At 50.1% G+C, this 27,963-nt stretch overlaps 2 protein-coding genes across 3 annotated transcripts in view; one reads left to right on the top strand and one right to left on the bottom strand.

Moving 5' to 3' along the window:
* Positions 1-27,963, bottom strand: part of LOC127039731 (zinc finger protein 250-like) — a 522,029-nt gene that overhangs the window by 3,530 nt on the left and 490,536 nt on the right. Inside the window, exon 4 of the mRNA XM_050933589.1 lies at positions 5,128-5,203. Coding sequence (XP_050789546.1) covers positions 5,128-5,203 — 76 coding nt within the window. The remainder of the gene's footprint in view (positions 1-5,127; positions 5,204-27,963) is intronic.
* Positions 17,394-22,907, top strand: LOC127039451 (zinc finger protein 70-like). Of its 2 annotated transcripts, none has more exons than XM_050933213.1 (3): positions 17,394-18,045; positions 19,095-19,208; positions 20,616-22,907. In XM_050933213.1, exon 3 carries the CDS (start codon positions 21,203-21,205, stop codon positions 21,743-21,745), a length of 543 nt encoding a protein of 180 aa, XP_050789170.1. In that variant the 5' UTR covers positions 17,394-18,045; positions 19,095-19,208; positions 20,616-21,202; the 3' UTR covers positions 21,746-22,907. The 2 variants fall into 2 exon arrangements, with proteins under 2 accessions (XP_050789170.1, XP_050789169.1); XM_050933212.1 differs by having other exon boundaries at positions 20,613-22,907.

Genomic DNA, 27,963 nt, shown 5'->3' with positions numbered 1-27,963 from the left:
AAATTTCATCCTATTGCTATTACTCCAGTTTACAAGGTCGTCCAGATCTTCCTGTATGATATCCTGGTCCTTCTCCGTGTTAGCAATACCCCCCAGCTTCGCATCATCCCCAAACTTTATTAGCACATTCCCATTTTTTGTGCCAAGGTCAGTAATAAGAAGGTTAAATAAGATTGGTCCAAAAACCGATCCTTGAGGAATTCCACTAGTAAAAACCTTCCAGCTGGTAAGGGGGACACGAGGAAAATGCTCTGCGGTGTCAGAGCAGATAAGCGGGAAACGCCACCGAAGACCCCAGGCCCCCTGAATCATCTGGGCAGCCCTGGGTGACAGTCATTCTCTTGTCTCTGTTGGGTATTAGATTGATGTAGGTTACTCCCAGTGAGTCCTAAATGACCCATTCATATCACCCCATGACAGCTATGTGACAAAACACCTCACGTCTCCTGCTCTTTATAATCATAGCAATACCAATCACAGCAGGAAACTGAGGTGTGTATTGGCATCATACAAGTATCACCAAAAGTCCCACCTCTATCTTACACACACTGCTCACAGCCTCTGGAGAGAAAGCAAAGCACAGGAACTGGACGTTAATCCAGCAAACACAGTGGAGGACAAGCTGCAATCCTCACACACTGGTCAAAAAGGAGACGCATGTGGGTCCCTATCCATAGAGAGGGGCTGGCTAGAGGCCTGATACCTGAGGGGCCATTCCTTGAGCAGACCATGGAGGCAGGTCAAAGGCTTAGCTACCCCTGAACTGTGACATTGCAAAAGCACATTTTGCAGAATTAGGAAATCTAGTGACTCAGGTGAAATGGGAGGGAGAATTAAACTCCCCCGGTGGGAGGAGAAGGCTGGGGAATTAAACGCTAACATTCAGGAGCAACAGCCTCTAATTCTTCTGAAGAGAAGAAGAAACAAGAACTGGGCTACGTAACCTCAGGAGGGACAGGCTCAAAGATCCAAGGAGCCTGGAGGGAAGACAGCTTGTGGCTGCTGCAGATGGGAAGAGAGGGGACAAGACTCTCTCCAAACTCTCACTCTTCTTGACCATGACCTGATTTTATGATCTATGAGCTAGTCTCACATCTTGTGGGCAATTTTATACTTGCTAGAGGTAAGATGCCATGATCAGAGTATTACTTATTATTTTGGTACATGCGTGGAGACAAAGAGTTGAGCATAAAGAAATGGGTTATTAAGGGCAGGTCAACACTACAGCCGGGATTGATGCTCTGAGGTCGATCTAGCCGTGGTCGATTTAGTGATACGATTTAGTAAACGTAGCCTAAGCTTGCTACAGTTCAGGGCCTTATATTAAGTTGAGGCTTTGCGAGAGTGGTTATGCTGAAGTCTAGGATTTACCTGAGGTTTGGGTAGGGATTCAGGGTTAAAGGTCTGGGATCCCCCACAGTTCTAGATCCCCAAACCTCTCCTCCCTCCCAATGACCCACCCAGCCCACTTCCTGCGTGCCCTTCCTCCACACTCCCCTCTCCTTCTTCCCATTACTCGCAGCCGGCACCACCTCCCGGCGCCTTGGGAGCTTCTTGTGTTCCCTCCTCATCCCTTATTACCTCCTCCCTCCCTGCTGCCTGCTAGTGTATGGGAGATAAGGAAAAAAAGGGGGACAAAGAAACTTGTCAAAACTTGAATGATGAATAAAGGTATAAAGTTATTACTGCTCAGCTTCTAATAACCCAGAGGACAGGACTTCTTACAAAGCGAGGTCACCGTCTCATAGTTCTCCTGCATGACATCCCTGTAGAGGGCTCTCTGAACAGGGTCCAGAAGAGCCCATTCCTCCCTAGTGAAATACACAGCCACCTCCTCGAAAGTCACCAGCCCCTGAAAAAGAAAGAGTCCAACACTCAGGACCTGCTGCCCCACTCACGACCCCACTATTAATGGAACAGCAGCACCATGTAAATGGAAGCTCCAGGAGGCACATGTTAACAGAGTCCCACCCCACCTTGCCTAGAGCAGCCAGGAGGAAGAGAGAACCTTTGTGTCTCCCAGCTGACAGACGGAAGCAGGGTCATCACATTTATCACATAGCTACTAGCCAGAGCTTAACATAGGCGATGGGGCTGTCTCTGGAGCCTGCTGGTAGCTCCCTGGTAGGAATCCCAACACTCTCCAAATAATATATATGGAAGAAAGGGGAACTCAATAGTAAAGAATAGAAGTTAGAAGGTCAGAATTGTAGAAAGTTGGCAAGGGAAGCTAGCAGAAATCAATTATCAACCAATGAAAATAAGAAAGAAGTTTTTAAAAGGACAAAATTAATCCTAACAATGGTCCAGATAACTAGAGTTTTGAAAGACCTGCTGGAGGAGCATGGTGGACTGGTAATGTTGATTTTAATTAGGACTTGGAACACTTGGGAAATTCCAGAAGATTGGAATAAAGTTAATGCAGTGCCAATATTTAAAAAGTATAAAAGAGATGACGCAGCTAATTACAAGTGTGTCAGTCTGAAATCGATACTGGGCAAGAGAATGGAGCAGCCAATACTGGATTTCACTAAGAAAGAAAGGAGGGTAATATAATTAGTACCCATTAAAAAGGTGTAGACACAATAGATCCTATCAAACTAACTGGATATCCTTATTGGATGAGATCAAAAGTTTACTTCCGGCTAATAGTCCTGATGTAATATATATAGGCACATGAGTTGGTTCAGTACAATATTTTGAGTAGAAAGATACAAAATACACATGGCATACATTAAATAGATTAAAAACTGGGATTGTAAATAGGGAACCATGGTCGAGTGGATTTCTTTCTAGCGGGTTCCCGCAAGGATTGGATCTTGGCCCTGTGCTATTTAACATTCTTATCAATGACCTGGAAGAGAATATAAAATCATCACCGATAAAGTTTGCAGTTGCCACAAAGACTAGGGATGGGGGTAACTAATGAAGTGTCAGGAGGTTCAGGTTTCAGCACTGGGAGTCTGGGAAGTTGTCCCAGCCCTGGCTGGAGGGTTATTTCCTGTTCCACAAAGAGGGGAAGTTTCATTCCCAAAGCCTGTGCCTCGAAATTAGAACCTATCTGACACTACAGCCCATATTCAACATACTGGCAGGATTATAATATGATTAGGACATGACTGATTTTGTACAAAGTGTCTCATGTGTGGTGTCACTGGAAAAGTTATGATTTGCTGAATATCATTATCTTACCTGTGTTATGGATATTGACTCTGTATCTATCTTTCAAATGTGCTTACTCTGGGTTAACAGCCACAACGAGCCTTTCAGGTACAACAATGAAGAAGCCAGACAGTGTTCATGGCTCTTCAACAAAGACAATGGACTGTGGAAGAGCTTAGCCCTCCTGTGAACGGTTCAGCCAGCCTAGGAGTCATGGCTACTGTGACTCAGCAGGGCATGTGACTAGACCACATGACAATGAACTTCATTTTGGTACCTGTATTTTTCCACAAACCGGACTGGGAACTGAGGTTAGAAGAAAGGGTTCCTGCCATATGGAAAAGCTACATAAGGTGGAGTGTGACATCAGCTCTTGGCCTCATTCCCCGCACAAGAGATCTTCTGGAAACACCTGAGGAACGAACACTGAACTGGGGGAAGTGCTGGTTCCGGGGTAAAGGGATTTCTAGCTTGCGTATGGTAACTTGGTGGACTGCTTGTATCATCAGTCAGGGTGAGAAATTGCTAATTCAAATTCTATCCAGATAATAAGTTAGGCTTGGTTTGAGTTTTCGGTTATTTGCTAGGTAATCTGCTTTGATCTGTTTGCTAACCCTTATCGCTGGGAAATTGGCTGTTGTCTTCTCTCTCTCCCTGAGTGGCTTAGGTAACGCACTCAGGTAGCTTAGTTGCCTGCATGGAGCCACCTGCTGTCGTGTTGGGTGATAACAGGCCCTGGAGAGGCAGGCCTAATCTCAAGCAAAAGCAATGTGAGAAGGGCCAGCCCAGCTTGAGGGTTAGAGGGCACAGCAGTTCCCAGAAGCCCCCCAGACTTCACCCCGGGGTGACAACCCATCACAGCCTAAAGTACACAAGTCTCAGCAGTTTTGTCACATCCTGTCCCCTTCCCTTTCTCCACTAAAGATATTTCCTGCCTCCCACCACCTCTAGCAGATCCCTCCAGTGGTGAGCTCCAGCTGGTTCGCATGAATAGGTTGTTAAATTTAGAAGCCTTTTTAGAACAGGTTGTCCCAGGACCACTGGTTCTAAAAAAGCTTTTAAATTTAACAAAGGCTCGGGCAGTTGTCCACCCGGCCTCCAGCCCCAGCTCACCTCCCCCTCTCCTCTGAAAGCTCCATCCTCCTTCTCCTCCCCATCCCCTGCTTCCTGCGAACCAAATGTTCAAGGGAAGACTGAAACAAGCAGCAGGCAGGTAACCTGGTCCGGGGGGGGGGGGGCGTGATGGCACGCGTGGCTCAGTCCGGCTCCACCTGGCTATGGTCAAGCGCCCCAGCCGGGTCCCGTCTAAGCACCCCTGGCTTGGGGCTGGTCCCGGCCGAGCGGCTCCGACCCGGCCCAGCTCAGGCCCCGCAGCACCAGTCTCAGCCGAGCAGCTCCAGCCTGGCTCTGGGATTTGGGTCCTGCGGCGCCAGTCACGGTCCCGGCCGAGCTGTCCCAGTCCTGGCCCCAGGCAGTGTGGTAAGGGGGCAGGGAGCAGGGAGGGGGTGTTTGGTGGGTTGTAGGGGGTGGATAGGGGTTTGGGCGGTCAGAGGGCAGGGAACAAGGGAATTGAATGGGGGCAAGGGTCCCAGGGGGCAGTCAGGAAGGAGCAGGGGTTGGATGAGGTGGTGGGGGGCAGTCAGGGACAGAGAGAAGGGAAGGTTGGATGGGGCAGAGGTTCCGAGGGGGCATCAAGAATGAGAGGAGGGGTTTGATGGGGCAGTAGGGGGTAGTCGGGGACAGGGAAGGGGGGAATGGGTCAGGGGTCCCTGGGGGGATGTCAAGGAACAGGGGGGGTTGGATGGGACACGACCCCCGGGGGGGCATGAGCCCCTCATGAAGTGAGGAGGAAGGAACCTGTTGTTAATATTTTGGCAGCTCATCACTGGCTCCCACCCTCCTATACATTTAACGCTTCTCTCCCTCCAAGCAGAACCCACCATCAGCTCCCTGAGAATCCCTTACCTGAGCCAGCTCCATTGCAGCCATTGCCTTCCCCCTGGGAGGATGGGATGATCTGGAGCAAAACGTGGACGTTATTCTGTAGCCTGCCAGGGTGAGAAGGGCAATGTGAGAGAATTCAGACAGGGTTTCTCTCCTTTCCACATGTTGATTCCCCTCAGGATTTCCCCTGCTAATGGACATTCTAAGTTCTGCCACACTGGGAAGCACAGAGTGACCTTATTCCAGTACAGATCTAGCCCCCTCCTACCAGGGTGTAACCCTCTGACACATGGTGAAAATCATCCAGCAGCAGAGTCTCTCTGTTACACTTATCAAGTTTGCGGGTGATACCAAGCTGGGAGAGGTTTCAAGGACTTTGGAGGATAGAACTGAAATTCAAAATCATCTGGACAAACTGGAGAAATGGTCTGAAGTAAATAGGATGAAATTCAATAATGACAAATGCAAAGTACAGTGCTTAGGAAGGAACAATTCTACAAAATGGGAAATAACTGCCAAGGAAGGAGTGCTGTGGAAACGAATCTGGGGATAATAGTGGATCAGAAGCAGAATATGAGTCAACAGAGTTACACTTTTTTTGCAACAGTAAGTATCATTTGGGGATGTATTAGCAGGAGTATTGTAAACAAGACACGAGAAGTAATTCTGCCGCTCTACTCCGCACTGATTAGGTCTCAACAGAAGTAGTGTTTCCAGTTCTGGGGGCCACATTTCAGGAAAGATGTGGACAAAATGGAGAAAGTCCAGAGAAGAGTAATAAAAATGAATAAAGGTCTAGAAAACATGGCCAATGAGGGAAGATTGAAAAAACTTGGTTTGTTGAGTCTGCAGAAGACTCAGAGGGGACACGATCACAGTTTTCAAGTACATAAAAGGTTGTTACAAGGATGCCAGAGAAAAATTGTTCTTCTGAATCGGTGAGGATAAGACAAGAAGCAATGGACTTAAATTACAGCAAGGGTGGTTTAGAATAGAGATTAGGAAAAAAACTTCCTAAATGTCAGAGTGGTTAAGCACTGGAATAAATTGTCTAGGGAGGTTCTGGAATGTTCATCACTGGGGATATTTAAGAGCAGCCTGGACAAACACCTGTCAGGGATTGTCTAGATAATATTAAGTCCTGCCCTGAGTGCAGGGGACTGGCCTAGATGACCTCTCGAGGTCCCCTTCCAGTTCTATAATTCTATGAATCAAAGGCCAGAGAAGAGCAGAATCAAAGGAGTCACTCTGGGGAATTCTCCCTGTCACTGTTCCCAAGGCAGCTCTCTTAGGTTTACAAAGCTGTTTGATGCTCCAGCCTTTATACAGTCTCTCCTGCAAGTGCCCCTTTCATGGGCTGGGCCTAGTTTCAGCTTTTGGGAAGCGTGACCCCTGGGGCTCTGAGACTGGGCCTTCTTGCCTCAGAACATCTTGTTTCTTTCTGTGGCCCCACAGTGAGTCCAAATGAGTAGATACTCCTGACAGAGACAGTGAACGTAAGAACGTTCAGAGCTGTCCACTGCATCCGAGCAATGGTCCATCTAGCTCAATCGCCAATGCCAGGTGCTTCAGAGGGAATGAACAGAACAGGTAATCATCAAATGATCCACCTCGTCACCCATTCCCAGCTTCTGGCAAACAGAGGCTAGAGACACCATCCCTGCCTATCCTGCCTGTGACACTGGTAGATGAGGTGTTAGCTCTTGCAAAAGCCCCCATGTCTTCATTGAACAGGGACAAAAACATAGCTGGAATCAGTCTGACTCACTTGTGTTAGTATTAGGGATTAGGATTATAAGAATGCGTTTACACTTTATTGAATGCTTGTGAGCTGCTGCCTGGGTTAATATCTGACTAGTTGCATTGTGAGCCTCTGTGGCTCTGTAAATCACCAGACAGGACAGAGACTTTACCTAGGTGAAGTGCTGACTGGCAACAGAATGCATTACATCCTGCCTGGCAGGAAAGGTTCATCAACACCAGATAGACTATTATGGGATGTTAAAGACGACAAAAGACTGTTGTTGTGCTCTTGACTTCCCATTAGCTGAGTTTGCAGCTCAGAGCACATGGCAGGAAGGGGATAAAAAACCCCATACAGAAGGAACTGATTTATCTGTATGCTACTTGGACTATGGGGGGCAAAGTTTCTAGGCATAAGCAAGAGATCCCCAGCTGATTAGCCTGGGTTAGTCCTAAGGAAGATATAGGGCTTGCTTATTATAGAGGCTTCTATTACCTTTTGAAATTTAAGACTGTAACTTGTCTCCATCTATAGGATTACCTGCTTTAACTTTGTAAACAACTCTCGTTTCCTTTTAAATAAGTCTTAATACAGGTTATTATAAGAGTGGCTACAAGTATAGTCTTTGTCGTGAGATCTAAGATTCAACTGACCTCAGTAAGTGACTGGTCCTTTGGGACAAGGTCAGGCGTGACAAAGCCCTGGCTGGGATGATTTAGTTGAGGATTGGTCCTGCTTTGAGCAGGGGGTTGGACTAGATACCTCCTGAGGTTCCTTCCAGCCCTGAAATTCTATGATTCTATGACTGGTAGTAACCTGAACATTGCTGTGATTCATGGGCTAAGGCGTGGTTCTCAACCAGGGGACCTGGGTTGCCTGGGGGCCACCAGCAGGTTTCAGGGTGGGCACCAAGCAAGGCTAGCATTAGATTCACTGAGGACCAGGGCAGAAAGCTTAAGTCCCAGCGCACGGGGCTGAAGTCCAGGGCCCTGAGCCCTTACCTGAGGCTGAAGCCAAAGCCTGAGCAATGTAGATTTGTGGGGCCCCTGTGGCATGGCACCCCGAGAGAGGAAGAAAGTGCCCTGAGGACTCAGCCAGAAGGTTGAGCCCTGACACACTACTGGCTTAGAAGGTCTCTGCCAGTCAGGAAGCGCTAGCAGCGAGGGAAGACTGGAAATTGATGGTTGGAGGGGTGAAGAGGTTTGGGGTATGGTGGGGGAAGAAGCATCTGGGACTGGATAATCTGGGGCTGGGCAGTCTTCACAGGGGACACTTGCTCCTCCTGTGCCCTTTCCACACCCTCTTGCGAGTAGAGAATGACCACCCTGTCCTCACCTCCAGAGGCAGCCGTGTCTCAGGACTCTCCCAAGTTCCACCCACTAACTCTCTTCTCATTTGGGGTATAGCTCGGGGCAACAAATCACCACCAAGATGAACCCAGCTGAATGCTGCTTGTTCTGGTACCACAGGGGCCTCTGGTGGGTGAAAGGCAGAACTGTAGCACATCTCAGGCAGAATTTATCTTCTTTAAGCCAAAAAAAAGAAATTCTGCGCTGGACGTGAATTCTGTGCATATGCAGCGGTGCAGAATTCCCACATGAGTAACTCACACCTGACACAAACATAACCTGCTCACTCCCATCTCTTCTCCCTATGGGTCGAGTCCCAGAGCTGCTGCTGTCATTAATGCACACAGGCTTTCACTCTCGTTAGTGCTGGCAAGACCCAATCCAGTGACAGGACTGAACCCTTATTTTCCTAGCACATGGGACAGTCTCCGCTGAGGGGGAGGCGAGATGGGGAGGGGTTACAAAGGGGAAAGTTGTTGTACCCATGTTGGTCCCAGGATAGCAAACAGGTATTTTTAATTGGTTCTAAAATAATTACCTCACCCACCTTGTCTCTCCAAGAGATCTGAAAGTGGCAGAAGGAGACAAACAGGAAGACAGAGCTCAGGACTCTAAACCAAACATTTCGAACTCCTGGAGGAAACTACATTTCCCTTCTGCCCCTGAGTATGTTTGTATCCTATATGAGGGACCACCCCATTCCCCTCACAGCAGCAAAGAGAGACTGCAGCCAGCCCCAGATGGTCTTTCCCAAACCTGGCATATTTGTTGTGACAAAGTTTGTGTGTAGTGGGTGCACGGGCTGGCTACAGCTGGACCGATCTGCAGATTGGAAAGTCAGGGCAACTCCAGCACAGCTTGGGGGCTGTGGGCAGGGGGAGCAGTTTTGGAGCTGGGCCTCTGTCCCCTCTAGCTCCCATGGCACATGGCTCTGGCAGCATCAAGTGGGTCCATCACTGCAGAGGAAGACTGGGGTAGTGTCTGAGATCGGAGTGAGAATTGGAGGTGGGGTCCATGCTCAAGAATGGGGGATGGAATTCACCTCCCCGCCCCTCTGCAGAGCTCAGCAACTAGGATTTATCCAGTGAAGTGAATTTCAATCTGGGTGACTTTTAGTCAGCCACTGAAAGATCCTTGTGCCTTCGGTTCCACACTGGCCAGTCAGCTCTCTCCCCAGACTGCTGGGGACAGCCAGGGATAATTAGTGGGTTTGAGAATTAGAAGATGAAAATTCACTAAGAACAATGACATTTGTGTGTTTATTATTAAATCCCCAGACACCCACCAATCCCCATCCTCCTTCCGATGAGCTATAAATATCTAAGGGACTCAGCTACTGATCCTGTAGTCAGTTCCTGCCCTTCCTCAATTTCTGTAGCAGCACTTTTAAGAACAGGGCAGAGAAACATGATGTAAATACTTTGAACCTAATTCCAGAAGCTGCTGAGCATGGAGAAGTTCAAATGAAACCAAGGTTCCGTCTCCCCAAGGACCTGGTCCCTAGTGCAAAACAACAGACCCTCCCCGGAAATCTGAAATGGCCACTTCATAACTGAGAAAATGTTATTAATCTCTTCACTTCTGGGAATTACCAACAAGAGAAACCACCCAGTGACGGTGATATCCTGTGGAAAAGATCTCATGTGTCTTTAGATCATACCGATTTGGAATCTAGAATTTTATATACTAAAATGCCTAATTTGTAGCCCTACGACAATTGCCTGGTGTCACTACAGGGCAGAATTAAGGTTGGTGCCTTAGTTGTGAATTTCCGTCCCCTAACATATTGCAATTGCTGTTAAGTGGGTTTGTCAAAATTCATTTTGTCGATTTCTTTCTTTTAATTTCAATAGATAGTGATATTTATTTTTAAGCCCTTTTTTCAATGTTTTCAATTTCAATGTTCAGAGCTGTGGGAAGTTATGGGGGTCGTCAGACGACAATTATTTAATTACAGTAATTGTTGAGATTCCAAAAGCCAAATCATATAACTGTTCAAAGAGAAATTGTCAATGTCACAGGCAAAATATACAGTGTCAACATCCTTAAATCAAACTCCACTTTCTCCAGAAGCATTTCTGTATATTACCTATATAAATATTTTTCCATCTGTGTGCGCGTGTGTGTACAGTAAAATGAACGTTTGCTGCAATTTAATTCATAAAAATCCAATCATTTCAAGCATAATTTTAAGTAATGAAGTATTTGAAATCTTTCACTTCCTAGACTGGAATGTTTCATTTCAGGATAATTACACCCTCCCTGTGATGTATTTCACTCTCAGTACCGTAACCCCCTCGTGACATAGCTCCTGTCTGGGAGCTCTGCCGAGGCCAGTGGCATTAAGATCAGAAGATGACACTCTGACACATGATCAGAGACACATGAGGGAGGGTGGAAGACGAGGTAACATGGAGGCTACCAGAGTTGAACATGTCCCAAATAGCAAACCCCCTCTGAACCTCTGCTCTTTCCCACCTCCCAGAGTCAGTAATTTTGAGAAATCGTTTCCTGAAATCTAAATAGCCCCAGTATGAGAGACAGTGATTAACACAGGTACCTTAGGGGCTGCAGCACCAACCACCTGCCTTGACGAGGGGGATGAACAATTGCAGTAGAAATGGGTTAGGTTAGGAGAGGGCACAGCTGAAGTGGGACTGGGAGCTCAGTTGACCAAGAGGCCAGAACTCATAGGATGGTTGGGAGAAGTCAACAGGACTGGGTAGAGGCATTTCAGTGTATTTTCCCCATTAACCATTCTGCCATGTATTTAATTTAGAAACATCTGAACATCCTGAAGCTAAGCTGGGTTGATGCATTTTCACTTACATTGGTACAGTTTTAATCAGGTGCTTAATCAGATGCTCATGCAACAGAAAGCAATCAATAATGGGTGTGCTTTCATTCATTAACTTGACTGTGTGCTGGGCATCGCTTTAAAAAAAAATTGGTGTGAGCGAGTGTCAAAAGTTTAGGCATTAAGAAATGGAAATTAAGTGTCAGTTCATTTCTCATGCATATAGTTCTTTTGCCCTAAAATGCGCATTTGATTCTTTGACGTCGCTTTATCCGCCCCACCGGAAAATGCTATAAGGAACCCAGTCATTACAGCTGACCTTCAGCAGGTACAGTTCAACCAGCTATGGGCCAACATTCAAATGGTTCTGTTTGTTTTATCTTTCATTCAGCTTTGCAAATCTTAGATCCCATTTAAAAACTGGAACTGAAATAACCAAAGCAAGTAAAGAAGAGAGCGGCATCAGGCATAGGTAGGGGGAAAATAATAAATGGAAAGAATTAACTATGCACAAAGGAACATCTCAAACTATGAGAGCCTCAGACCGTTGTCCAAGTGAATTCATCCCAGCCAATCACTCAGCCCGTCTGGCAGTGAATGCTGCGTGTTCCAGGCAGAGCTATGGTGTGTGCGTCTGTTCTGCTGACGTGCTGCTTTGGTACGGAACGCACCACAGCCACAGGAAGCAGAGACAGGGACTCCTACAAAACACATTCCCAGATACACCTCCAATGCCGCATCCCCCCCACCTCCCCACTGTCTGCCATCCCATCCCCTACCTTCACATGACCATTCTCAGCCTATTGCTAACTCTTCCGCCCAGCCTTCAGCACTATAAATAAATAAAACGTGGTGTTACAAAAGGTAGATTGTGCCACAGAGACCTGATCTGGATGTCAGTAAGGTTTTTGACACAGTTCCACATGGGAAACTATTCGTTAAATTGGAGAAGATGGGGATTAATATGAGAACCGAAAGGTCAATAAAGAATTGGTTAAAGGGAGTCTACAAGGGGGTCAGGCTGGAGGGAGTTACTAGTGGAGTTCCTCAGGTCAGTCTTGGGACCAATCTTACTCAACACTTTTATTAGTGATCTTGGCACAAGAAGTGGGAGTGGGACACAAAGCCGGGAGGAATTGCCAATATGGAGGAGGACAGGAAAATCATACAAGAAAATCTGCATGTCCTTGAAGGCTGGAGTAATAGAAATGGGATGAAAATGAACAGTGCACAAATTCTAGTTGTTAGTCTCCAAGTGCATAATTTTGCAATAAACTGGGGATTTATCAATTGGAAGTGACAGAGGAGGAGAAAGACCTGGGTGTATTGATTGATCACAGGACAATTATGAGCTGCCAATGTGATGCAGCCATGAAATAGGTTAACGCAGTCCTAGGATACATCAGGTGAGGTATTTCCAGCAGACACATGAGAGGGTTAGTACTGTTAGAAAAGGCACCGATGAGACCTCATCTGAAATACACCTCAACCTTCTGCCCTTAAAGTCTGTGAGTCTACAAACTGTGCTTTGTGTTGCACAGACACTGATGGAGATCAGGGCCCCATCGTGCAGCACATGGCAGAGAACCTGACTGAGATCAGCCCCCCCATTCTGCTGGGCACTGCACAGAGAGGGACAGTCCACAGCCCCTTTCTGTTTTCCTCCTACCCATTGTCTACTTGGATTGTGATCTCTTTGGGGGGAGACTTCCCCAAGGTCACCAAGCAGGTCAGGGACAGAGCCAGGAACAGACCCCATTAACGCCAGAGCCACATCACCCGCAGCTTGGAAAGGTCACCAGACCCCATTGTATTAGGCTGCAGGAAGAGGTGGTTTGTCCATGGATGCACAGGCTGTCTTGGCAAGGCAGCTCAGCTGCGGTCCCTGTACACAGCTGGGTGTGTGTGTCATGGGTTAGGAGAAGTCAGTGTCCAGTTCTGTGGGGTTGTGCTCCTGGCTCACACCTCCAGCACTCACTGTTGCCCCTCCCTTTCCAGCTGCACTGGTCAGCCAGCCCTAGGCCTCAGTGAGATCACTGCTCCCCACACACAGACACACCAAACCTTCAAACAGGCATATGGTGCACCGGTGCCAGAGTGCACTAGTGTAAAGTCTGTCTGTACTAAGGGTTTGCACCAGTGCCTAAAACACCAGTGTGGCAGAGACCTTCAGTGCCCAAAACAGCAGTATGGTGCCACTAGAACTGGGATCTAGTTCTAGCTCTGTCACAGACCTTGCACACATCAATGTTTTTCCTCCCAACTTTAGTCTCTTTACCTAGCTGCCCACTCACTGGGGTCTCCTCTCTCTCCACAGCTGCTCACCATTAACATCTGTGTGGTTGTCACCAGAGCTGAGCTAGTTCAGCTCTGGAATAGTCTTACAAGGGGGGCTGTGGAGTCTCTTTTCCTGCAAGTTTTTAAGAACAAGTAGGACAAACCTCTGTCAGAGATAATCAACATATACTTGGTCCTACCTCGGCAGAGAGAGCTGGACTTGATGACATCTTGAGGTCCTATCTAGCTTTACATTTCAAGGATGCTATGTGATTTATACGTATAAAACAACATACAGAGAAAAACCACAACAACATGTCGTCAGGCCATTCAAACAACAACAAAACAAAAAACTACATTGCATAGCATAAAATGACACAATACTAAGGAGAAGAAAGCAACACAATGCAAACTAACACATCTTAGGACAAAAGTACACAATGCAAAATAGCTCAACTCAAACCAACATAACACAGGTACCAAACAAGCTAAGGCAAAACAAAGCATCATAAAACTATGCAACACAACATGGTGCATCATAGTTCCAAAAGGCACCATGCAAAACAGCTCAGCGTAGAACAGGGCACAGCACAAAAGAGAATTATTTCATTGTAGGCCTGGAAGGGATCTTGAGAGGTCGTCTACTCCAGCCTCCTGGGCTGAGGCAGAACCAAGTATCCTTAGACATTCCCAGACTGGTGTAACTCTAACCTGGTCTTAAAAACCACCAGTGAAGGAAATTCCACAGTCTCCCTTGGAAGCCAATGCAAGGCAAACACAGACCAAACCAACACTGTATACACACACGCTGGGTTTGTGGATAAGGGGAGAGGCAAGAATTCAAACAATCTGGGTTCAGTTCCCAGTTTTGCCACAATTTCTCCATGCAAACTTGAGCAAATCACTTCAGCTCTCTGAGCTTCAGTTTCCCCAATTGTAAAATGGAGAGTCGCCTCCCACCATTGGCCTATTTAGCCTTTCAGCTTTTTGGGGCAATGCCTCTCTGTCCCTGTGGGCATGTTGACACTGCAGTCAGACACCAGCGGCTGGCCCGTGCCCGCTGACTTGGGCTCACACGGCTCAGGCTGTGGGGCTGTTTAATTGTGGTGTCGATGTTCTGGCTTGGGCTGCAGCCCAAGGTCTGGCACCCTCCCACCTCGCAGGGTCCTACAGCCTGGTTCTAGCCTGAGCCCAGACATCTACACTGCAATTAAACAGCCCCTTTGGCTGAGCCCTCTGAGCCTGAGTCAGCTGGCATGGGCCAGCTGGGGGTTTAACAGCAGGGTAGAGATACTCTTGGTGTCTTTTCCGCACCTGTCACAATGGGGCCCCTGATCTTGGTCAGTGTCTGTGCAGAGCCATGCACAACAGGAAGCCTGATCTCACTTGGGGACTCTGCAACTCCCAGCATTACAGGATCCTTGATTTTGTTTAGGGGCCCTGCAGCAACTGGCAAAATGTAGGGGCAGGATCTCTGTCAGGGTCTGTGCAGTGCACAGTACAGTGGTGGGGTGTGATCTTTGTTAGGGTCAGTGCAATGCCAGACCCAATGGGGACACAGATCTCAGTCGAGGTCTCTGAAGTGCCCAGAACAATGGAGGCAGCGGTTTGGGTCACAGTCGTGCGCTGCCTGGCATAATGGGGGCCGTGATCTCGGTGCAGGTCTCAGTTTTACCTGGACAACAGTGCGGTCTGATCTCACCTGGGGTCTCCATAGCACCTGGCAGAACAGGGCCACGCTCAGTATGATAGGACCTCTGATCTCAGTCACACACCTGGGGAGAAAAGTGGGAAGATTTTTTAGAAGTTGATATCAGTATTTCAGAACTGAAGAGACAATGAGGCACAAACTAAATATTCGCCAATATAAGGGACAAGCATCAACATGTGGGGAGATTTTATGTGTCGATTCAACAGTTCAAGAGAAAAGAGGGGAAATTAGAGGAGATTATACAGGGATATTGAATCAACAACAGGATGGGATGGATTCTTCTTGCCTCACACTCACAGGGCCAGGAGGGAGCCCTGGTGATGTCTTTTCACAGGGGAAAGGAGCGGGGCTGGAGTCAGAAGGTCACAGTACCTACCCTGGGGACCTCCCTTTCCTGGGCAAGAAAAAGCAGAAGCGCCCCAGGGGCAGGCTGGGAGATGTAGTTCCTGACTCTCTAGTCACACATGTGACTAGCAGGTGATGGGGAGGGAGGAGTAACTGGACTAGGAAACCTGGGGCTGGGCCATCTCCATGGGGGACACTTACTCCTCCCTCCCCTTCCTGGCCCTTCCCACGCCCTGTTGCCACCAGAGAATGGCCCCCCCAGCCCAGCCCAGAGGTGTCCCTGTCTCAGGGCCCCCCCAGCCTCTGCCCATTCACCCCCTGCCCAGTTCAGAAATCACTCGGGGGAATCATTTCCCACCCACACAAGGACAAATCCCTGCAGGTGAAAATGGGGGAAACACCCCAAACCTGAGATCTGAACTGGCCATTGGCCAAGAGGACAGAAAATGGGGCACAATGGGGGGAGGGGAACAGGGAACTTCTCAGGGGTTTGGGGAGGGGGGGGTCACCCTGGGTGCTGCTCGTTGCTCTCTAGGGAGAAAGGGGGCAGGACGGGAGAGGAGGGGGGTCCCCACGGGGGGGGGGCAGCGGTAAATCCGAGGGGATCTCAGCCCCCCCCTTTCTCTCCCCGCTCCTCGGGGGTCACCTCCTCTCCCGGCCATGTCCGGCGCTGCCCCCCCCCCCGAGGCAGATCCCGGCGCTGCGAGATGCCGGGTCCCCCCCCCCGCCGGACACTGGGGCAGAGTCACCGCCCGGCCCGGCCTCCCCCGGGGCTCGCGCCGGGACCTGGAGCTGCAGCTCCGCAGCGGGGCGGGCAGAGCCCGGGGCGGCCCCAGGGGGACTCTCCTCCTCCCCGATCTGCGCATGCCCAGAGCCCCCACGGCACAAACCCTTCTCCGGCCCCGGGAGAGGCTCCAACGGCCCCGCGCGAGCCAGGCAGAGCCGGAGCAGCACGCGCGCGTTTGTAATTCGGCTTCTTCTCTCCCACCTAACGTCACTTCCTGTGCAGGGAGAGTCAGGAACTACATCTCCCAGCCTGCCCCTGGGGCGCATCCCTTTTTTCTAGCCCAGGTAAGGGACGTGCCTGGACCCTGCCCCTGCCCCTTCTTCCTCTGCTAGTGCCTCTTAGGACCCCCCCCCCGCCTTTTCCGGGGAGCGGCAGAGCTGGGGGGGCTTGTGACCCACGCGCAATAACCACCCCCCCCACACCCCGACCCCCAGCCCTGACCCCCCCCCCCCCCGGCTGGAGCGTGTGCGCCCCCCGCACTGCCCGGGTCCCACCGCGCTGCGCTCCCGGCCCGGCCATGGCCCCGCTGCCGGTGCAAAGGGGCGGGAGCAGGAGAGGGGCAGGGGCTAGTGTAGCAGCTCGCCCCCTCCCAGCCCCTGCGGAGGGTGTCAGCCCCGGCGAGCGCTACAGCCCGGGGGAGCGGGGCAGGGTTGCGGGGCACAGGAAGGGGCTGGAGCAGCTGCGAGTGGGCGGGGTTGGGGGCACAGGAAGGGGCTGGAGGAGCTGGGAGCCGGCGGGGTTGGGGGCACAGGAAGGGGCTGGAGGAGCTGGGAGCGGGCGGGGTTGCAGGGCACAGGAAGGGGCTGGAGCAGCTGGGAGCGGGGGGGGGGTGGGTTGCAGGGCACAGGGAGGGGCTGGAGCAGCTGGGAGCGGGGGGAGGATTGCAGGGCACAGGGAGGGGCTGGAGCAGCTGGGAGCGGGGGGGGGGGTTGCAGGGCACAGGGAGGGGCTGGAGCAGCTGGGAGCGGGGGGGGGGTTGCAGGGCACAGGGAGGGGCTGGAGCAGCTGGGAGCGGGGGAGGGTTGCAGGGCACAGGGAGGGGCTGGAGCAGCTGGGAGCGGGTGGGGTTGCGGGGCACAGGAAGGCATTAACTCCTCCGTGCCCGGCTGGGGGGGGCTCTCTGGCTGCAGTGGCGCCAGCTCAGGTAGGGGTTATTGGGGGGTTGCTGGTGTGTTCCAGATGGAGGGGGAGGGGCAGGAAATACTGAAGCGGTGGCAACTTGTGGGGAGTTAGGGCTGGAGGGGGCAGGGAATACCCTGGGTGAGGAAAGGGAGGGGGACAGAATGTGACAAACCTGCTGGGACTTGTTAACATGGGCCTAGATCCTCAGAACAAACACTTGGGTCTTGGGGGAGAAAATTCCCTAATTTGTGAAACAGGAAATAGAGAAACCAACCCTCTCGGCAGGGCTGGGAAAACTGACCAGACTTCCAGTGCTGAGCCCTCAGCCTGCTAGCCAGGGGCTGGTGTGACATGGAAAGGGGACCCCCACCAGGGAGGTGTAGGGAAGATGTCCCGGCCCCTCACATCCAGCTGCTGGCAGTGGGGAGGGTGTTGGGTTCCTACCATGGGGTTGTATCAGCCCCTGGCTAGTAGGTGTGTGATGGATCTGCAGGCAGAGACAAGGGGTCTCTCTTTGTTCTCTCACCGTGGTGCCCCTGGCTGCTCTCAGCAGTGTGGGGACAGGACTCTGCCGACTGTTTCTCTCTCAGAGCTTCCATTTGATTGGCTGCTTTCCCCCATGAATAGTGGGGCTGTGAGTGGGGCAGCAGGTATTGAGTGTTGGACTCTTGCTCTTTCAGGGGCTGGTGACCTTTGAGGAGGTGGCTGTGTATTTCACCAGGGAAGAGGGGACTCTGGTGGACCCCACTCGCAGAGCCCTTTACAGAGACATCATGCAGGAGAACTATGAGAAGGTGACCTTGCCGGGTAAGGATTCCCGTCCCCTCGGTTCTTAGAAGGGGAAATGAAAAGTTTAGGTTCACACCACTCCCACAATGCCACCTCTGCTCTGTCTGGTTTCAGCAGCGCCCCGACATGCCAGTGACACACACACTAGTCCTCTGCCCTCCCCTGTTACAGAGCGCTCTGGGAACAGAGCAGTCCAGCAGAAAGTCTCACAGCTTCTCTTTGCTAAGATAATCGGGTTCATCTCCATCATAGCAAACAGAAGCTTCCTCCCCCTGGGCTGCTCTCCAGTACTGAACCTCCTGCACACAGACCATCTCAGACTTGCAAAGTGTTACCACCCCTTTGCCCTCAACCTGAGTTTTCCTTGTGAGTCACTGCCTTCACTTACTCCTCACTAAGCCCCACAGATCACTCGAACATATGCCACCAGGGTGCTGACAATCCCCATGGCAAGAACACACCCTAGGGCACCTTTGCTGACAAAGCCTACAACACTCAGCACGGAAATGAGGTAGAATTGACCCCCCAAGTTTCACATGCACCTCTCTGCATAGCACAGGCACAACTCTGCCCAGCTGCTCCAACCCATCCCTCCATCAGCCAGTCACAGCTACAGCTGGCCCAGTGCACGCAGCTGGAGGCATGCGGATAGATGCTGGGATTCCCATCTGTGAACACAGCACAGACAATGGCACGTTCTCTTAGTCTTTCCTCGGATCGATTATAGGTTCACAGCTTTGAAGGCCAGATGTGACTATTAGCTCATGTACTCTGAGGTCCTTTATACCACAGACCATAGAATTCATCCCGTTACTGCTGCATTGAGCTGAATACCTGAGTCCCTGTGGCAGTTTGTTAACCTTTGCGTGGCCCACACAGAACCATCCTCAGTGCTTCTTGCCAGTTGCAGGGTTAAGGGTTGGGGGCAAAGTTAAGGTTGCATTGAACGGGGGGGTGTTTACATTAACTTCTCATTTCCTGGTTCGCAGAGGTTTGTTTAGTCACCATCTATACCAGAAGTAGCCAAAGTATCCTCCTGCCTCCATTGTTTTCTTTCCCTTGAGCAGGGTTTCCAGTTTCCAAACTCTCTGTGATCTCCCAGCTGGAAGGAGGAGAAGAGCCGTGGGTGCTGGATCTCCAGGGTTGAGAGGAAAACGAGATCCTGAGAAGTCCCTGGACAGGTGAGGAAACATTAAACCAACCCAGAAACTGTAAGTGCCTGAGAGAACCAGCTGGGATTCCCCACACAGACTCTGTGAGCTCAGGACAGTCCCCAGCAGATCTCACTCCTGGCTTCCTACAGATGGTGATTGACACCTAGGCTGGAGCTGCCTCCCTTCCGACTGAGCGTTTGGATGGGATGTGGGCAGGGCTGGCCTTAGGGAAATGGCACCCGGGACAAACTTGCATTTTGGTGGCCCTGGCTCCCATGGGCATGGCACCCCCCCATTCCCTCTGTCCCCCATGGGCTCCCCGGGCTCCCCACTCTCCCTTCCCTCCAGCCCCTGCATTGTGCCCCCTTCGCTCCAAATACCTGCTCCCCCTTCACTCCTAACTTCTGCCCCCTCCAGCCCCTCCCAACACCTGCCCCCTCCTGTACCCCGAAGCCCTGCACTGTGCCCTTTCACCCCAACCCCTTCCCCTCCCTCCTGTGCCCCTAATCCCAGGACTGTACCCATTTCAGTCATGCCCCCTGCACCTCCCTCCTGCACCCTGAACCCCTGCGTGGTGCATACCCCTTTCACCACAAACCCTGCCCTCTGCACCTCAACACCTGCCCCTTCCTGAGCCCCCTACCCCTGCACTGTGCCCACTTTGCCCCTAACCCTTGCATCCTCCTGCACCCAAGTGGGGAACCTGACGTAGATGCACAAAGCAGCTGGCATTGCTGCTCACTCCCCCACTGGACTGCTGCTCCCCTGCCCCACGCAGCCCTTAGAGGCTGGGAGAGGGGAGCAAGGAGCGACATCAGGGCTTCCTGCACTCAGGTCACTTTCCCTGCAGGCTGTGTAAGGGGAGGGCAGGAGAGCAGCTGCTCCTGATGTCTCAGCATAGCTCAGGTGGGGAAGTGACCTGGATGCAGGGAGCCCAGGTGGGTGGGTGGGGGGACTGTATGTGTGTGTGTGTGTGTGTGTGTGTAGGAGAGGATATGAGGAGTGTGTGTATGTTGATGGGCGTGTGTGAAGGACTGTGTGTGTGGAGAGGCCCCTCTGCTCTGGAGCTGTCACCTGGCTCTGACAGCTGGTCGTCCAAATGCCCCCTGCAGCTCAGGTCTCTTCCACTCCCCCACGCAGCTGCTTATCTGCCTCCCTGTGCCATTTTCATCAGCCCAGCGAGCCTCTCGGCAGCAGGTCAGATGGGAATCCAAACCCTGCGCTCGGCACCCCCTTGGGTGGGGCACCCGTACGGCCCACTCTAAAGGCCGGTCCTGGGTGTGGAGCAGAATTGATCCCCTCCACTCTCCCCTATGGGGATGAGTTTGGGGGAATTCAGTCACTGATTTTTATCATCTGTCTCTCCGGCACTTACTTGAGTTTGCTCTTTGTCTTTCCATCCCCAATTCTGAGATTTCTCCTCTCTTCTAGCAGGTGATGGGGTGGTGAGGGAGAGCGAGGAGCAGAATCCTCACCAGGAAGATGCTGAGCTTGCCGAAGTGCATGGGGAATTACTGCAAAGATCCAAAGGGAGCGTGACCAGCCCCCGTGATCAGGGAAAAGCTGATGAAAGTTACCATAGACAAGAGAGAGAGCAGGGAAACCACTCAGAGGAGAGAGTGGATAAACCCATTAATTGTCAGGGAACTCCCAGGGACCTCAAGGAAACTACGTCCCAGGAGAAAATCCTCACGGAGAAGCGAGAGAATACGTGTAGTGAGTGTGGGAAAAACTTCAATTACCATTCAGGCCTTATTCGACATGAGATAATCCACACAAAAGAGAGACCCTACGAATGCTGTGAGTGTGGGAAAAGCTTCAATCGTACCTCTGCCCTTAGTAGGCATCAGCAAATACACAGAGGAGAGAGACCCTATCAATGCTGTGAGTGTGGGAAAAGTTTCACTCAGAGATATACCCTTAACTCTCATCAGAGAATCCACACGGGATAGCGACCCTACAAATGCTGCAAATGCGGGCTAAGCTTCACTCAGAGATCAGCCCTTATCTCTCATCAGACAATGCACACGGGAGAGCGACTCTACGAATGCTGCGAGTGTGGGAAAAGCTTCTCTCGGAGCTCAAACCTTACTATACATCAGCGGATCCACACAGGAGAGAGACCCTATGAATGCCGTGAGTGCGGGAAACGTTTCACTCACTCCTCCTCCCTTACCTCTCATCAGACAACGCATGCAGGAGAGCGACCCTATGAATGTTGTGAGTGTGGGAAAAGCTTCTCTCGGAGCTCAAACCTTACTATGCATCAGAGGATCCACACAGGAGAGACACCCTATGAATGCAGTGAGTGCGGGAAACGTTTCACTCACCTCTCCTCCCTTATCTCTCACCAGAGAGTCCACACGGGAGAGAGACCCTATGAATGCAGTGAGTGCGGGAAAAGCTTCTCTCGGAGCTCAACCCTTATTACACATTACAGAATCCACACCGGGCAGAGACCTTATGAATGCTGCGAGTGTGGGAAAAGCTTCGCTCATAGTTCAGGCCTTTCTAAACATCAGAGAATCCGTAAAGGAGATAAACTTCATAAAAACCTTCTCTAGAGCTGTCAGAAGATTTTTTTCTTTAATTCTTTTGACAGTTCCCAGGTAGTGAGTGTTAAGGCTGTTTGCAGCTTTTGCACATTGAGGTCCCTCAGCTCCCACACACAAGTTGCGCACTTTTGAAGCTCGTCCGTCTTTGGGGTGGATCCTGTGGTCCTTTCTATCAACTCCATTGTCCTGCGAGTCATGGGAGTGGGTGTCCTTTCTACCAGGAATGTCATCACCCCAGGTGGGGGAAATGGGGAGTATCTTCAACCAGCTACATTGAGATAAAATCTACCTGGGTCTCATCACTGTGATTGCCATGGAGTTAGCTAGCTTGAGTTCACTTTCCTGATGTAAAAAGACAGCTATTCTTGCAGTAAAGACATGGGCCATGGATAGTGGGTGGGGTTATCTAGCACATTTCCTCCTGATCTGACCTAACCACCGTCACATTTCCTTGTCTGAACAAACCTGGAGATTCACATTTATACTCCTCCTCTCAGTGCAAAGTTATTGTTCGAGTTGCCACATTCCTCTCTGAGGACAGATCGTCTCATTCCCAGTTGTTCTCACATTACCCTGCATTGTGCAGAACAGCAGTTATTCTGTTGACTTTTTTCTCATTTAAAATATATTTCAATATGATGAAGAGCTGGAGCAGTGTCAGGGAAATAAGGGTCATTTCAGGCTCTGTGACACTGGAAGGAGATGGGGCGACTCAGAGATTCCATCCTTCCCCATCACCCTAGAACTGTTACCTTGTGTCTGAGCCATGCAGAGTTCACCCCTTCATATTCCTTCACTTCCCAACGTGTCCGGTGAGGTCACGTTCTTGGCTGTCCATGCTTGGGAATGGTGCTTGGACATCTTTGATCCTAAATCAGAGTCTCTCTGGCAGAAGCTGGAAGTGTCACAGACCTGGAAGGGGATTTCAAATGGATCCCAAGCACTGTTCAAATCCCCTTTTCCCTCTATTGGCAAAGCCACTTCTGGGAAGGTCGGCTGTTTTTTCCACCCGTTATGAAGGTGCTAAAACTTCTGTGAATAACACTAATGAGACAGCGCTGGGTGAAGCAGGTTTCAGTGGATCAGGGGAGAATTTCTCTTCCTAATTCTGAGACATCAGATGTAACCTAGTCTGGAATTTCACTTTAAATGAAAATGAAAGTGTCTTCTACTTGTCTGTGATATGGGTTTTCTATCTTTCATGAAGGCTCCTTGGTCATTTAACTGCATGTTAGTGTTGTTTGACAGATTGTAGCTCAGATTTATTGGGAAATTTCAGATAAATGACCATCATTTTTTACTTTAGGTTTGTTTTTTCCCCTATCCCTGCATGATGACATGGAGAAAATTCAAATGCAGTTCAGTCAACAGGAGAGAATAATCCAAGCTGATGGACATATTATCAGAGAAACAGTCTGTTTTTAAATCTCCACTCTGAAAAGGTGAACAGCAGCAGACCCCAAATGGTGCAACTGACGGAAGTAAGTGCACATGGTCACAGGGTAGTTCAGTTGTTTAGGACGATATTGTCTCAGATGATCCAGGGATAGAATTCCACAGCAAGTGACTTGGAACTAGGCAAAATGCCCAGGTTTTTGTTTCCCAAGGTATTTGTGACCCAGTCCCTACAGGAGGTTACTCCTGAAGAGATCTCCTGGCTAATCCCAAAACTTGGGAAATGCTGTCTGTGATGAGGTGTATCAACCCTGAACTGGCACTGCTAGGGTTAACTGTACCATGTGGGCTGAAGACACCACACCCCCTCACCCTCTCTGGGCATGCTCCGACTGGAGACGGAGTATAAAAGGGTGCAGCTTAGCCTGGGTGGACTGAGGAGAAGAACAAACCTATGTTGTGGGCTTCTGCCAGGAAGCTGCTGGACCGCCACGCTGCAGTGTCCAGCCACCCTGAGGCCCCTGCACACACTCAGTTGACTGCCAAGGATGCGACACTGGCTGCCAGGACATTACCGATGCTGGAAGTAAGGGTGGGAAGTGACTCAGGGAATGGGACTGTTGCAGTGAGAGATCAACCCTGGACATGGGAGTATTGGTTCCTCAAGGCCCTGCGTCATGGCATGTCCCCCCTCCAGCTCCTACACATAGGGGCAGCCAGGGGGCTCCACACACTGCCCCCATCCCAATCACCACTTCCACAGTTCCCATTGTCCAGGTACTGCATCCAATGGGAGCTGCCTGGCCATGCCTCCGTGTAGGAGCCAGAGCGGGGACATGCTGCTGCTTCCAGGAGCTGTTTGAGGTAAGTGACAATCGGAGACTGACCCCTTCCCTTACCTCAACACCCTGCCCCAGCCCTACCACTCTCCTAACCCCTCAGTCCCAGCCTGGAGCAACCCCTCACCCCTAGACCCACCCCAATCCCCTGTCCAAGCCCTGGAGCCCTCTCCCACACCCTGAACTCATTTCTGGCTCCACCCCAGAGCCCACTACCCCAGCCAGAGCACTCGCCCCCTCCCACACCCCAACCTCCAATTTTGTGAGCATTCATGGCCCCATACAATTTCCATATCCAGATGTGGCCCTCGGGCCAAAAAATTTGCCCACCCCTAATCTAATCCCTAACCACAACTGTACTCAAGCATTCACCGGTGGAAAGGGGGATTAAAGGAAAACTACCATTTATGAGAAAATTCTTTAATTGTTGAGGATTTATTATTACCAATGAAAATAAAATTAAACATGAAGTTACTCTGTAACGAAGAAGTGAATTATGTGATCAACTGAATTATACTGGAGAAATAAAACTGGTCTTGTTTTTCTTTTTGTTAGTAATATAGGAAATTGGGGGCTAATCCTGAAAAGCTTCTTTGATGTAACTTACCCCCCTTGGCCTAAAACGTCCAGCTGTAAAACCTCACTCCAAAGGACGGAGTAGGGGAATGTGTGTGAGAAAAAGAGTAGAGGAGAAAACTGACCCAGTATTGATTGGAATGATTTGTATTTCAAAAGTAACGTATTTTGATTAGCTTCAAAATCAATTTCAACACAGGTGTGTTAGGAGAAAGAAGGAGGTCAGAGAAAGTGTGGGCCCCTTATTGAATGCGGCAGGCAACCTAGTGACAGATGATGTGGAAAAAGCTGAAGTACTCAATGCTTTTTGCCCCTCGGTCTTTACAGACACTGGCAGCACAGTATGGGGAGGAGGTGAGCAGCCCTCAGTGGTGAAAGAACAGATTAAGGACTATTTAGAAGAGCTGGACATGACCAAGTCCTTGGTTCCAGATCTGAGGGTCTGGAGGGAGTTGGCAGATGTGACTTCGGAGCCATTGGTCATTATCATTGAAAACTCGTGGTGATTGGGGGAGGTCTCGGATGGTTGGAAAAAGGCAAATCTAGTGCCTATATGTCTGAACCAAGCCCTATAAGCCTGAGTCAGCTGACCTGGGCTTTGAGACAGGTGCCCTGGGTGTGTGAATCACATTATAGACATAACGTTAGGCTACATCTACAGTGCAATGAAACACCCATGGCTGGACCCTGTCACATTAATCAGGGACATGTGGCTTGGGCTCTAAAGTTGCAGTATACATGTCTCAGCTCCAGCTCAGTACCCTGCTCTAGGAGCCCAGAAGGTTGGGAGGGAGTTTAGCGAGTGGAAATGGTAAAAGCACAGTGAAGTATTACCCTGGACTTATGGCATTTCTCCATTGGTCTGTCTGCTCTGGGGCAGGGACAATAACACGTTCTGCTGCTTTTGTTATTTCAAATGGCAGTTTAGGATTTTCATTCTCGCACATGGTGCACAAAGCAGGACTCAACCCTTGGTGTAAACTAAATGAACTGACCACAGATTCTGGCAGCCACAATGAGCCTTTTGGTGTGAGAGCTCAGACCTGCCCCTGTCCCAGAGGGAGGGGGTCATCTGTGACGGGCTGGAACCCTGACCTATCAGCTCTTAACTCCCAAACTTTCAGTAACTCTATTATCAGTGCCTGTGAGCATAATTTAAACCATAAGAACAGCCATACTGGACTAAAGGTCCATCTAGTTCTGTCCTTTGGCTGTAGCCAATACCAGGTGCCCTAAGAGCTACTCAACAAGGCACGACTGGGAGTTGAACCCAGGCTCTCCTGTTTACAAGGCAGGTGCTTTAGCCATCTAAGCCATGGTGCTGGCCTGTGGCTAAGGGATATTGTCTGCTCACACCTGACTCCCTGCCCTCCCCACCAGGGCCTGACAAGCTTTGCATGTGTTTGGATTCTGCTGGTGACATTTTTCTTGCAAGCTGTGTGTGTGCAGACCTGGCCAAAGATTCACACTACAAAGTTATTTTAGCATCATTATATTGCTCAGGTGTGTGAAAAACACACAACGCTCCCTCGGTCACCAGCTTTTGGCTGGGGCACACACTGCAATGCCACGTCTGGCCACAAAACTGCCCTGTTTTGGTGACAAAATAAAACCACCTCGATGAGAGGCCTAGAGCTTTTTGCAGCAAACTTAAAGCAACAAATTGTCAGTGTAAATGCTGCTGTTCATTATATCACCATAACTGGCCTCCTGCAGTATCCTACAATACCCTCTGTGAACTCGCCGGCCCTGCATTCCTGCTAGAGGCTGGGCCCCTCCCCTTTCATAGCTCCAGAATGTTCTGACGGCTGAGCTGCTAGCTACACCGGCATTAGTTTGCTATAACTGCATTGCTTGGGGGAGTGTAAATTTTTTATACATCTAAGTAATGTAGTTACACCGACCTAATTTTGTAGTGTAGACCTGTCCAAATAATCACTCACACACCTTGGGAGTAAACCTTCCCCTGCTCCTCTGCTTTACAGAATCCAAACACGAGCAAACAGGGCTCACTGGGGATTGGCGGAGTCAGGTGTGGGCAGACACGATGCTTTAAGTAACAGCAGGCACCATGGCTTAGCTGATTACAGCACCTGTTTGGTAAACAGGAGATCCTGGGTTCAACTCGTAGTGATGCTTGGTTGAGTGGCTTTTGAGGCACCAGGTGTTGGCGACTGTCAGAAAACAAGATTCAGAGCTAGACGGACCTTTGGACTAGGCCAGTGTGGTTTTTATTATGGTTTAAATTACACTCACAGGCACTGCTAACAGAGTTACCGAAAGTTTGGGTGTTAAGAGCTGGTAGGTCAGTGGTCCAGTCCCCTCAATGCAGTTATACCATTTCCACTTGCTAAACTCCCTCCTGACCTTCTGGGCTCCTAGAGCAGGGGACTCAGCCTGAGCCGAGACACGGACACTGCAACTTTACTATAGACCAAGCCGCATGACCCTGATTAATGTGACCTGGGCCAGCCGTGGGTGTTTCATTGCACTGGAGACGTAGCCTAATGTTATGTCTACACTGCGATTAACACACCCAGGGCACCTGTCTCAAAGCCCGGCCAGCTGACTCAGGCTTGTGGGGCTTGGGCTGCAAGACGATAAAATTACAGTGCAGACATAGGGGCTTGAGCCCAACCTCTGAACCCCAGGAGGGGTGAGGGTTTCTGAACCCAGGCTTCAGTGTGAACACAAATATCCGCACCACAGTTTTTAGCCCCTCACCTATAGCTCCATGGGCCCAAGTCAGATGACCCAGGCCGGCCATGCTGCCATCTTTATCCCAGGAGAGATGGACTCTCTCCATTGCAGTGTCAGCTCAGGTGTGGCACACTGTGCTCAAAGCAGCACCTGGAAGCCCCATATTCACCACTCTCATATAATAATGATACGGTTTGTACAAAGTCTGCCTGGTGAGGTATCATTTCAAAAGTCTTGATCTGTTGAACATTAATATTGTGTTGGACTGTGTGTGTAGCATTGGTTGGGGAGTTATGAAGTTTGCTGTGTGTGCATTACTGAGATATGTTATGAGGCTGGGAAATGCCCACCACCAGCATTTCAGGTGCGACAATGGAGGAGCCAGACTCACTGCTGGCCCATTAAAGGGATCCACACTCCCAAGGACTATCCCAGGAACCGTGTACAATGCAGACTTCTCCGAGATAGCAGAGCGACAATGGACACTGCTTGACTCACATCATAGCAAAGGTATTTCCTAGCAAGTTGGAAGAAACTTTGAAAGAGGGGAAGATACATCATGACTTGGCCTCTCTCCCCCACAACTCAACACCTGGAAACACATCTGGAGGACAAACACTGAACTGAAATAAATCAGAAGAGAATAATAATAATACATTCAAATCAAAGTCTCCAAACAGACTAGTATTGATTTTTCAGCAAAATTTTTCAGTTTGG

The sequence above is a fragment of the Gopherus flavomarginatus genome, chromosome 23 (assembly GCF_025201925.1).
Source record: "Gopherus flavomarginatus isolate rGopFla2 chromosome 23, rGopFla2.mat.asm, whole genome shotgun sequence".
NCBI classification, from domain to species: domain Eukaryota; kingdom Metazoa; phylum Chordata; order Testudines; family Testudinidae; genus Gopherus; species Gopherus flavomarginatus.
Note: the sequence above shows the minus strand (reverse complement) of the source record. Positions and strands in the feature narration are given on the sequence as shown.